The following is a 12,776-nucleotide window of genomic DNA, read 5'->3' as shown; positions in this document are numbered from 1 at the left end:
TGGACAGCGTGAAGAGGGCTGCGGCTGAAGCTGTTGCTGTCTACAACCAGGGAAGGAGAGCGACCAACGAGTCCATTGCTGCAGGCCTGGGCTACGCCACCGGTGACTGCCTTGTCCGCCGAAGCATCGAAAAGGACAGTCTCCGTTTACGTAAAGCAAACGCGGTGCACCAGAGCAGCAGTAGCGTGAAGGAGAGGTTTTCCAAGCGACACCAGGCAGGAGCATCACGAGATTACAGCCCAGGACAGCTGTAATGGCTTTTTCCAGTGCCATGTGGAACAAAGGCCCTTTTCAGGGCCAAACAAAATTACGTTTGGAGCTTGAAACTCTTGCTCGCCTCTCCCGTTGTCCAAAGTTGTCGGCTCATCACTTTAGAAGCAATTTTTAGCCTATATCAGTAATTCTTCACCATTTTTGCAATCTTCTCAAAAACAAATTATTGCAATTTTTAAAATGATTTGTTCAGAATGCACTACACTACATCTTGATAACTATTATTGCATAAGGGTTTTCACATAATTTATTGTAGTCAGCGTCGAAACAGGAAAATGTGATTTTATCAACATTTCACTCGTTCTTTACTTCTTTCATATTTTTTTCCTAATGTTCCCATAAATGGATTACATCATCTTTTATGTCAAGTTGTTCATGAAGGCTTAGACTACACCTTGGTGGCAATTATTATTTATCATTGTTCACACAATTTTCTATGTTCAATGTCAAAACTTTAACTTTGATTTTCTCATCTTCATGTTTTTTGTCAACGTGCTTAGCCTTACGGGGGTTTTCATGAGGTTTTTATCGTAGCATTTTGAAACTTTTTATACGGTTTTATTCAGAAGGGACTGGACTATGGAGTAAAGCTATTTTTTTGCAGTTTATAATGACAACGAAAATTTTATGATAAATAATGCGACCTCATTAGTGTCATAATTAGTATAATTAGTACATTTTTATATTATAATGTAATTTTGTGAAAATATAAATAGCTTTATAATGCATGGCAGACCTTTAGCTATGCATCTACATCAATAAAAAAATTATTTTGTGTTCAAAATGGCCTTAACGACCCGTAAGAAATTAACCAAATTAGGCAACACTATTTTTTATAACTTGAAAACTAATTGAGATATTTTGAAACTGGTTTCATATTTGAATTGAGGAAGAAGGAACACATATGCACAGTGCTTTCATTAGTATAGCTGCAAAAATAAAATAGTCCATTTTAGAACCAGTGTCTCGCCTTAACAAAAATTGGAATATATTCAAACTAAAAGTAAATGAGCTTCTTGAGTCACACATCCCACTCAAAAGAATTTACCCGAACTCGAATGCACCATGGTTTACTAGAACAATCGGGAGACTTAGGAACAAGAAAAAACGTTTTTTCCGTGCCGCTAAGCGTGATCCCACAGCTCACTGATGGGACGCATACCATGCCTCTGCTGATTTGTACATGACAGCTGTGTGTAGTGCGAAAAGTACTTGCTTTAATTGTACATTACCATCTATGCTAATTAATAACCCCTGCCAGTTCTGGAACACCACGAAAGAGAAAAGTAGTACAGTTGTAGAGCTCAGAGCCGATGATGGTAGCCCTATTTCTTGTGAAGAGTGTGCCAATGAACTCAATGCTATTTTTGTCAGCTGTTTTTCTGACCTCCCTATAAGTAATGATCAAACATACATGTGCTATGACTATCTCCCCATGTACCCCATATCAATTAGTCTTGAAGGCATTGTGAACATAATTGATTCCCTTAAACTATCCTCGTCATGTGGTATAGGCAGTATAAACTCCAAGTTTTTGAGGAATACTAGAATGTACTCCTCCATTCTCCTTGCGAGTATATTTTCTCAATCCTTAGAACAAGGTATTTTGCCAGACAACTGGAGGGTAGCCAAGGTGGTCCCAGTTCACAAAGGAGGTGATAAATTCAACCCTTGAAACTTTCGCCCAATTTCACTGACCAGTGTCCCAAGCAAAATTTTAGAGCATATCATTTATTCTAACGTAGTCAATTTTCTAGAATCAAATAAGTTTTTCTGTCGCTTTCAACACGGCTTTCGAAAGACATTCTCATGCGAAACACAACTTGTATCATTCACGCACGACCTTCATTCTATCGTTGACGTTTGCTCCAAAGTAGATTGCGTATTTCTAGACTTCTCTAAAGCCTTTGATAAAGTGCCCCATACCTTACTCTTGTCCAAGCTTAGTAAACTAAATATTGATCCGGCGGTACTCACGTGGATACATTCATTTCTAACGAACCGTAAACAATTTGTCAACGTGAACAACACAAGCTCTACTATGGTATCAGTAACATCAGGTGTTCCTCAAGGTTCTGTGCTTGGTCCGTTATTATTCCTTATATACATTAACGATCTACCCTCTCATGTATCCTCAAAAATGTCTTTATTTGCTGATGACTGCGTTATTTATAGAGAAATTACTCATGATTCTGATTCTAACCTACTACAAAACGATATTAACTCTGTTTCCAGCTGGTGCGACTCGTGGTCTATGGTACTAAACTCTAGCAAATGTAAGGGTATAAGAGTGTCTCATACTTCATCTCAGCCCCATTATACGCTAAATAACCATCCCCTTGAATTAGTTACGGCCTATAAGTATTTAGGGGTTCATATTGCATCTGATTTATCATGGAGGACTCACATTACCTACATCAATAACAACTCTAATCGCATGCTAGGTTTTCTTAAAAGGAATTTTTTTTTTAGCACCCCAGTCTTTGAAGTTAATTCTTTATAAAACCCGTGTATGATCAAAGCTGGAATATGTATCTTCTGTTTGGGACCCTGGTCAGTCTATACTAATTGATCTGATTAAAGCCGTCCAAAATCGTTCTGTTAGATTTATATTTTCGAATTACCATCGGACAGCCAGCGTAAGCACTATGAAGTCTAATCTTTCTCTTCCTGAATTATCAACTCGTAGAAAAATAGCCCGTCTAAGTTTGTTTCAGAAAATTTACTTCACTAATCAGACGCTGCGTAATAAGCTAATTATACCTCCTCTTTACGTTTCACCTAGACTTGACCATCAACACAAAGTTGGCATCCCATATGCTCGCACCAACGTCTTTCACCATTTCTTCATACCGTCTACATCCTTTGACTGGAACCACCTGGCTGCACCCGTAGTCTCGATCATAGATCACGTCCTTTTTAAGGGGGGGATATGGCCTGGGAGGGTCAACTTTTGAACCCTTCACCCAGTTTGGTTCAAATTTTGAGGGTTATTTCAGCACTATGAGGAAGGATAATCTGCAAAGTTTTAGCATTATTGGTCAACTTTACAGCATGCTACGGTTCTCGCACTTCAGAGAAAAGACACTTCATTAGGAAGTCTATCGTAGAAAAATAAAATTAGCTGGTGGCAAACTTTTTGCTTTAATATGAAGAACAATACCCACAGTGCAACCTAGATAAAAAAATAAATTGCAAAATATTCAATTATAACAAAAATAAGAACATCCCAAAATTTAAAAAGAAAATGTAAAATTTTTGTTTCAAAGAAAATTTTTTTTTTTTCATGAAGGAGTAGATTTTTTGAACTGTGAAGTAGTCTATCTTGTTCCCCAGAAAATTTGTCCCAGAAAACCTTGAATGATGTCCCTCTGTATTCAGAATGTCAAATGATAGCTTTCCTAAAACAAGAATTCCTGCCAAAAAGTGAAACTGAGAAAAATGAGTTTGAAGTTTTAACTTTTTTTTTTTTTTTTTTTTTTTTTTTTTTTTTTTTTTTTCGGACGATGCCAGAAACTGGAAATTTACCCGAGTCATTGGTGGCACCTTCAACTACATGAGCATGAGGAGGGCAGTGCGTTGAGGCCCCTGAAGAGATTCGTGAGCTTTGTGAAACTGATGCCACAATCTCTTCCAACGACGCCTAGACGTACCGCGAGTTCATTCTCTCGAAACTTGCCGATTGATGGTGAGTGCGGTGTCGCGACGATGTCTCCGCAAGTCGAGCAGCTAACAACAAACCAAAGGTTGATGTCAACTTCTTGCAAGCTCAGTAGTTTTCCGTGGCACTTGAGGCAGAGTAAAATCGCAACAAGAGTCTGCATGGCGGACACATTGAGGAGCCGTTCAGGGGCTTTTCAACGGGAGCGTCTGTCAGCTCCGGGTCGTCCGTAATCCCCGCGTCGAAATCGCGCAGGCTGAGCTTCCTCTCGAACGTGGTCAGCACATCCGATTCGGAGATGAAGCTGTACGCTCCGATGTCCGCCAAGCACCAGTTGAGCTTGGAGATTGTGACGACGGTGGCGGAGACGGGTCCCCGTCTCCGCCGGTCCTTTGTTTCCGCCGTTGAGAACGCCGGCCAAAGCTACTGCGAGTGCTAACTTTGGAAGCAGGCATTTCTCGGCAGAAAAACTACCGGGAACAAAGAGGGAAAACGAATCTAAACAGCGGCAAACTAGCGACACGATCAGAAGCGAAAGAAGCTGCCGATAGCGCGTGAGGCGGCCAATCGCGAGCCCTGTTTCGGGTCACAACCAATGGGATTGCTGGTATCATAGTTCTCACGTTTTTTCTGCTTGTATGTACGGGGTTCTCCCGGGACACAGATAGCCTCAAACGTAGCAAGCTTCTATGGGCAGAAACTAGAAGAAACGGCGCTTCCAACGAGGGTAAGATATCTCGGCTGCGTCGAACGAGCGCGGAGTAGGCCTAATTTGAAAATGCCGAACTTCGCCGTCTGCTTGCTCGGCGGGTCGCCGCGCGCAGCCGCGAGCTTGCCGAAAATAATTTTTTGCGAAATAAATAATGCGCATTTATAAATAAAACTCTCTGAAACTATGCTTCAGAACATAGTGAACCCAAATATAATATTTTTTGAAAATGCATTTTTTCGGAAAAGAATGGAATTTCGTGGCCGTATCCCCCCTTAAAAAAGCCTTGGAAAGTATTTTTTTCTAATCTACACTGATTGTATTTCCTGTGTATCTGTGTCTGTTCTTTTTTTTTTTTTTTAATCTCATGCAACCACTTCCCCCTCTGTAATGCTCACGCCCTGAGGGTAAAATAAATAAATAAATAAGTAAGGAGAGTAAGGAGGAAAATGAGAGAGGCGAGGCGTCAAGGGAGCATGGCTTGTGGAGGCTACGCGGCTGACGTCATGCCCTCCCCTGCCCTTCTATTCTCCTTGGCTGAGAAGCTGAAAGGCTTAGAGCGTAGCCAGCGCGTAGTCATGTGTTCCTTGTGTTCGTGTCAGCATGGAAGTTGCCACTGCAAAAACACGCCGCATTCTCTATGATGCTGGATTCAAAAGAAGTGATATTGTGTGCAGGGAGCGATGGAAATCGGGCCACATCATGTGCGTTTAGTGTTCCAGAAACTTGCGTGCGGGACTGGCGCAAGCAGAAAGAAAGGATTTTGACCAGCAAGTCAGTGCGGAAGGGATTCAGTGGACTGAAGAAGGGCCGATTCCCCGAAACAGAAGACCAACTTGTAGAATATGTATAACAGCATCGAGCGGCAGAGAGACCGGTGACAACAGCTGCTCAAAATTCAGGCGAATGCAGTTAGCGTTACAACAAAGGCTAACGCGGAGAGACTTCAAAGCCAGCAGGGGCTGCGTGACAAACTTCATGAAAAGAAAATGCTTTTCACTTCGACGACGGACAGGCATATGCCAGAAATTGCCTGCAGAGTTTGAAGAAAAGCTGAACGCTTTTCAGCGGTACGTTTTGAGTTTGCGCCGCGAGAACCACTACCAGCTCAGGCAAATCAAAAATGCCGACCGCACGCCACTATACTTCGATATGCCTGCCACCACAACCATGGAAAAGAAGGGAGCAAAGCAAGTTTGCGTCTTATCTTCCGGTCACAAAAAGACTAGAGTCACTGCAATGCTTTGCTGCACTGCGGACGGGCACAAACTGCCCCCCTATTTATCTTCAAACGCAAGATGCTTCCAAAAGGAATCCTGTTCCCCAACGGAATGATCGTGCAGGCAAATGAGAAGGGGTGGATGACCACGGACTTGGTTGCAGATTGGATTGACCACGTGTGGCAGAGGAGACCCAGAGCAAGTTTAGGCCTGCGCGCGATGCTTGTTCTAGACGCGTTCAGGTGCCACCTCGACGAGCACATCAAGAGCAAGCTTAGCGCGTGCCACACCGACCTTGTCGTGATACCCGGCTGCATGGCATCGCAGTTGCAGCCGCTGGATGTTTCTTTTAACAGGCCGGTGAAAGACTGGATTCGGGTGCTCTACACTGAGTGGCTTGTTGATGGCTGCCACAAATTCACGCCCAGCAATAGGATGAAGCGTGCCTCGCTGCAGGACTTCGCCGGATGGCCGAAAGATGTGTGGTGCATGATCCCGTCTGCCATGGTTATCAAGGCCTTCAAGAACTGCGGAATTTCTAACGCTATGGACGGCACCGAAGATGAAATGCTTTGGACCGTTGTCAGCGATAAGGAGTCGTCCGACAGCGATGACGAGTGATGCATAGCGCCCCACGGGCGCTGCCCTGGACCGGCGTCGTGATGACGACCTTGCCAACGAGAAACAGCACCGTTCATTTTATTGCAAGATTGAAGCATTTGAAATAAACCTTCATTGTTCCAAGTAAGAAATAGTTTCATTTCTGAATCCGAGCTACAGAATCTGGTGCACGTAACAATCAAATTCATCGCTTTTTTTTTTTTTTTTTTTTTTTCCGGATTTTAATAAATGGGTGCACGTTACAATCAAGGGCGCGTTAGATTCAAGTAAATACGGTAAGTGACTGTAATTCTAAAAGGCATATCAACCTGCCTTGTCCTCACGGCTGGCAGTCTGTTAAAATAAATAAATAAAGTACAGTTTCACGACTGCTGTTAATTTGTCAAAAACAGAACTGCTTTTTCAGCCACTGGATGGCACTGAATTTTGAAAATGGTAAATGTAAGCGACTCTCCGAAAGTGTCCGTCTCCGTCGCTGCCGCCGCTGCAGGTCAGAGCGGCCATGTGATCCTGCCCTGCTACCCGCCGCTGTCCAAGATCTCCGGCAAGATGGCGGTGTACGTGATGCATGTGGATGACTTGTGCTGCTTCTACGCCATGCGCATGGATCAGGAGCAGGCCCTGGAGGAGCTGTCGGCACGCCTGCAGGAGCGCTACGCCACGGGCCAGGACCCCAGGGTCCAGCTGGTGCCTAAGCTTCCTTGCGTCGCCCTCTACTCGCAGGTGAGTGGCTCATTTCGGGGCACGGGCTCTGCCATAAAGTTCCCACTTTGAACTGGAGCCACTGTCTGCTTCTTTGTTTGTTTGGCAACAAATGCAGTGGCACCACTATCAACTAACCTTGACACACTTTTTTTTTTTTTAGACGGGGTTGGTTTTTTGTATTTTCAGGATGTGGGTTTGAATACCGCCAAGGTGCTGCAATCTGACAGAGGCTCATTATTAAAAAGGCGCCATGTAACCAAGATTTCTGTTGCGCGTCAAAGGATCCGCGGGTGGTCGAAATTAGTCCCAAATTAGACTTCCTTCGCGCATCATTCTTTCACGACAACAGTAAATTACATTGGACGGTGCTACAGACAATAATTTTAAAAAGGCTGTGCATAGATCCGAAAGAAACTCGCCGTTTAGTTAAAATCTGTAAGGTGTGTAAGAGCTATTTTCATGCCGGTGCCTCTACGAGGTGTTTCCGACGTAATGAAAAGGACAGGTAAGTGTTTCAATCGTCCCGCCTCCAGCGCGAGCTTTTTACCATTTGCAACGCTCCAGCACCTCGGGAACCTTTTGTCCTCTTGTTTTCAGTCTGTCGTTATTATAGAAACACGTGTTTGTGTGCCTGCAGCTTGTGGGCGCAGTCATTTCGGTGCCTGGAGCCTTTCCCGACTTTGTTTGCGACAGTTTCGGTGCAAAATGCAATTTGGCCAGCATAGACGATCACGGCGTCGGCATGCTTTCTTTAGGTTGGGAGCACCACCTGCACATTTAGAACATGTGCCAGAAGTGAACCAGCGCCGGCGTCTGCCATATTTCATGACGGGAGGATGTTGAGCGAAAACGAGGCCTGTAGACCATTTCCAAAAGCTCCTTTCGCAAGCTGCCGTTTTTGTCCACTTGGCCGTGGGATGTTCAAGCTCCGCAAAATACGAGGTGCTGTGCTTCCGTCGACGGCCCAGAACTCTGCATTCTTCACGGCAGCGACGAGCACCAGACTGGTGTATATTGAGGCTATGCTGCGGCAAAGGATGGTTAACGCGTTTGTTGTTTGGCGTGTTCATTGAAGTCCGGTTCTCTCAAGCGAGGTTTTTTCGTGGTCACGGATTCCCACGTACTGTGTTAACGTGCCTTCAGTTTGTTCACTGTCATCTGCTTTACAGGACAACCTTTGGTATCGCGCCAAGGTGCTGAGCGACTCGCGTGTCCAGTTCGTGGATTACGGCAACGCCGACGAGGTGGAGGAAGTGCGCGAGATTGGCCCCGAGTTCCTGGACGTGCCCCCGTTCTGCTACAAGTGCAAGCTGGACGGCGGCCGAGAGATCGGCACGAACCCGGCGGCTGTCAAGGAGTTCCAAGAGCTCGTCCTCGACGCGGAGCTTGAACTCGAAGTCGTCACGTGGGGTCCTGAAGTGACGGTCCGGATGTCCAAGGGAGGCCAGGACGTGGGTGCGCTTGTGAAGGCCAAGCTCGCGGGAAGCGAGGATGCCGCTGAAGACACACCTTCGGAAGACGCCGCCCTTTGCGTGTCGCCCGCCGCAAAGGTTGTGGAAGGCTACGTCAGCCATGTGGACCGGCTCGACTCGTTCTACGTGATCACGACAGAGCGGGACGACACGCTCACGGAGTTGTCGGAGAGCCTGCAGGAGAGGCTGGGTGCAGGCGAGGCAGCCCCGCTGGAGGGCCCCGCCCCCGGGCACCTGTGCGCGGCGCTCTACGCGGCGGACGAGCGGTGGTATCGCGCCCGAATCGAGGGGATCGGCGAGGAGGGGACGCTGAGCGCGCGGTTTATTGACTACGGCAATGCGGAGACGGTGGACTCTGTGGTTGCGCTCACAGACGCGGAGGCGGCGCCGGAGCCATTCTGCTTTGAGTGTCGGCTGAGCGGCGTCTCCGCATTGGATGGGGACCTCCTGGACAAATTCAAGGAGGCAACTGAGGATGCGACGCTACGGGTGGAGGTGCTGGAGGAGGGCCCGCCAGCGACGGTGAGGCTTGTCGACGCGGACGGCAACGACATTGCAGAGCTGCTGGGGGTGAAAGTGCCAGAGGAGCCCGCCGTAGTCGAGAAGTCTGAAGGGGCGGAGTCAATCGGACAGGCGGACGCACCGAAGAAAACATACGGCTCCATTTCGGTTCCGCTGAACCAGAAACTTCACGTCGAGATCTGTCACTCCGAGGGTCCCACCGATTTCTATGTCCAGCTGAAGGACCGTCGCACCGAGCTGGAGTTCGTCGCGACCGCCCTACAGGGTGTGTCCGGCGACGGGAAGGTCTTTGAGGCGAGCGAAGGTGCGCCTTGCGTCGCGCATTACGACGACGGGGTTTACTGTCGGGCGACCGTGACAAGCGTGGACGCTGCGGGAGCGCGGGTCTTCTACGTTGACTATGGCAACTCCGAGACCGTAGAGCTCAGGGAAATCCTCTCGCCGGTGGAGGCATTGTTCGAGGTTCCGGCGCTTGCAATACGCTGCACGTTGGATATCGCGGAGGCGGACTGCGTCACGGAGGCGACGGATAAGTTTCGGGCGCTGGTGGACGACGAGTCATGTGTGCTGCTCGCCGAGTTCCTTGGGGAACGTGACGGTCGGCACGTGGTCCGCTTGCTTGACATGGGCATCGACGTCCTCGGCAATCGTGCCACCGGCGACTCCACCCTGGAAGTGACCGCCGAAGAGAGCCCAGTCGTGAAGGAGCCCACGGAGAACTTGGAGACCTCCTCACCTAGCGACGACGCCACACGTCTGAGCGAGACAGAAGAGCTGCCTAGCAGTATTCGAGAGGACGGCGAAGAGGCAGAGTCTATGGAGAATTTTGAGACCTCGACTCCGAAGGACGTTGCCCCGCCGTTGAGTAAGCCCGAAGAACTGCTGAGCAGCATCGAAGTTGAAGATGTAGAGGCTGATGTCGTTCCGCTGCCGGAAGCACGCGAGGACTCGAAGGATGACGGAGTGGAGTCTGATGGTGAGGTAGCCTCAGACGAACCGCAAGTTCTGGTGGCCACTGCTGAAGAGCTGGATGGATCTTGTGCGGCAGAAACTGATCTGAAGACAGTTCCAGAACCGGAGACGGATACATGTGTAGGCACGGACACAGATGCGTCTGCGGAACCGAATGTACATGCAGCTGCAGAACCGGTCACTTGTGTGGTGGCAAGGGAAAAGGGCATGGTGGATCTTCCGAACGTCGAGGACGAGCAGTTGGAGTCCGAGTCTTCTGCCACAGCAGACGAAGCGGTGAAGGACCAGAAGCCAACGGAACACGAGGTCGCCGAGAATTCTCAAGAACAGTTGGAGTCCGAATCTTCTGCCGCAGCGGACGAGGCGGTGAAGGACCAGAAGCCAACAGAAGACAAGGCCACCGAGAATTCTCAAGAAGACGTCCAAACAGCCGAAATTAAGGAACAGGGAGAGTTGGAAAAAGTGCTGGACGAACCACAAGTTGAAGTCGTTGCCAAAGAAGCTGAAGTAGACATCAAGCCCCCAAAAGAACCAGCGGACGACACCGAGGACGCAAGTCCAGAGGTGTCTGCGGTCAAACAGAACGACGCAAGGATTCCTGAGGTTTCCGGAGACAAAGCAGATGGCGCGGAAGACAAGGAAGAGGCCGCCGAAGTGCGGGAGGTCGTCGACAAAGTTTGTGCCGCAGGCGCAGACACACCGGCAGCTGAGGTCGGAGGCTCGGGTGATACGCCAACCACCAACGGTGCCGTGGGCAGACTGACACCGTCACCACCACCGAGTACCACACACCGCAAGAAGAGCCTGGACGACTGTATTGTCCCAGGTGTCTGCACCAACGCCGAACTTGTGGAAGCACCCAGCGCGAGCGGCCAATGAGAGCCTGCATCTCTGCTCCCGCTGTGACTTGATTGGCTTGGGGAGTGGGAAGGACGTGGCGGAATGGTGTTTGGCGCGGTTCTGTAGTTACTCCTGGAAGTGCCTTGTGGTAACGTGCAACGCTTTCTATCGTTTGTTGTTTTATGTGTTCTGTTGCCTAATTTTTGTTTTGTTTTTCTTCAATTTTTTTTTCTTCATTGATGATTCTTATATTCTTTATGCCTGTGGTAATTTTTATTGCTGTGGCTAGTGCTCCGACTTAAAGTGATAATGGAGTTGCCTGTTTTTTGTATGTCTGTGTTCAATATTCTATATACTTTCACAGGTTCATTTTGGAAGCCATACCGCAGAACGTCTGGGTCTTATAACTAGGCTGTTATTCAATTTTGTACCTGGTGTCGAATAAATGATACTATGTTGGTTGCAAGAATAAAATGTATTTTCTCAGTGTGTACCACTGAACTTAGGTCAGAGTTTGGTTTGTTGTGTTGCTATCTAGTGGAATACACAAATTTTTATTTGTGAGGCAGACTCTTTTTTTTTTTTTTTAAGACTGCAAATAAATGATTTTACTGGGACAATGTTATTGACCATGGCAGACATTAGGTAGAGTGATGGCAAATTAATTCTCTAAAATCCCTTGCATGTACTCCTCTGCTCACGGATTCGGTTTTGCACGGGGCATGGAGCAAAAGGGGAGCGCGGACTATCTCCAACTTTGCTTTCGGGAAAAGTGTTTGTGGGGTAAAAAATGCTCAAACAAATATAATGGGCAATAATTCCTCCTTCGTGTTTATTTGATGGGATGCGGAACTTAATATCAGTTATATATAGAGTGGATATTTCGAAACATTTGTTGGGTGAAGGATGGCAATTTCAAGGCAAAGTATAACCAACTATCCTCACTGAAATACACAGTTCAAACTAAAGCAACGTAATGAAACGAACACATGGTGATAATAATATATAACACAATGTCGGTGAAGTAATATTAAAACAATTTCACTGTAAGCAACTGGTGGTGCTGCGCTCACGCACATCTTGAGTACTGATCAGAATCAGTTGCTTAGTTGCCACTCAGGAATTGAAATGATTCTGAAATCGTTCCGCACTTTCGCGATCCTGGAATGGAATTAGAAGCTCTTTGCTCGGAATGGAATGGAATGGGCTCGATTCTTGTCAGCTCTGTTGATTTTCATTTAGGACCCATGGGCTAATGGTGCAATTCGTTAGGCCATGGTAAGTGGCTTTTGAAGCTCCATCATTGCACTGAAGGTGTCTGATGGCTTGATTGTCTCACTTGCGCTGCCGAGGATGAAAGTGGCGCGCCGTCAGTGAAGCAACCAAGACTGGTTTTAGACGGACAACGTGCCTTTCCTCGCGCCGCGAAACTCGACGAAGCGGCTGTTATAATCATGCGCGATTAGCGTGTACAGTCAAACCTATTTATAACGAACAGCAGGAAACTACGATCAGTTCGATATGGGAAGTAATTCGATATAGCAAAAAGCATTTACAACGAACTTCCACAATGTGTTCGTTGCAAGCAGTTCTTTTAGCTTGCCTCCCCTTCTGAATCGCTTCTCTTCGTGGTAACTGTTTTAGGATGAAAAGCTTTTTGCTTTTTTTGTGCGTGAGTGCAGTGTATTTTTTAGCATTCTCCCCTTCTGAATCGCTTATCTTCGCTCAATTTTGTTTGCAACTTGAGCTTTTGGAATTTTTCTTTCCTGCCTTGTTTGGGG

At 47.2% G+C, this 12,776-nt stretch overlaps 1 protein-coding gene across 1 annotated transcript in view; it reads left to right on the top strand.

Annotated features, from left to right (window-relative positions):
* The window catches only part of LOC8040113 (maternal protein tudor), an 84,587-nt gene extending 73,082 nt beyond the window's left edge, over nucleotides 1-11,505 (top strand). The window contains exons 11-12 of the mRNA XM_029974649.4: nucleotides 6,975-7,207; nucleotides 8,359-11,505. Of these exons, the coding sequence (XP_029830509.3) occupies nucleotides 6,975-7,207; nucleotides 8,359-11,034 (2,909 nt within the window). The 3' untranslated portion in view covers nucleotides 11,035-11,505. The remainder of the gene's footprint in view (nucleotides 1-6,974; nucleotides 7,208-8,358) is intronic.
* The last annotated feature ends 1,271 nt before the right edge of the window (nucleotides 11,506-12,776 follow it).

This window comes from Ixodes scapularis, unplaced genomic scaffold, assembly GCF_016920785.2.
Source record: "Ixodes scapularis isolate PalLabHiFi unplaced genomic scaffold, ASM1692078v2 PGA_scaffold8__174_contigs__length_109621045, whole genome shotgun sequence".
NCBI lineage: Eukaryota > Metazoa > Arthropoda > Arachnida > Ixodida > Ixodidae > Ixodes > Ixodes scapularis.
This window is presented reverse-complemented; position numbering and strand designations above follow the sequence as displayed.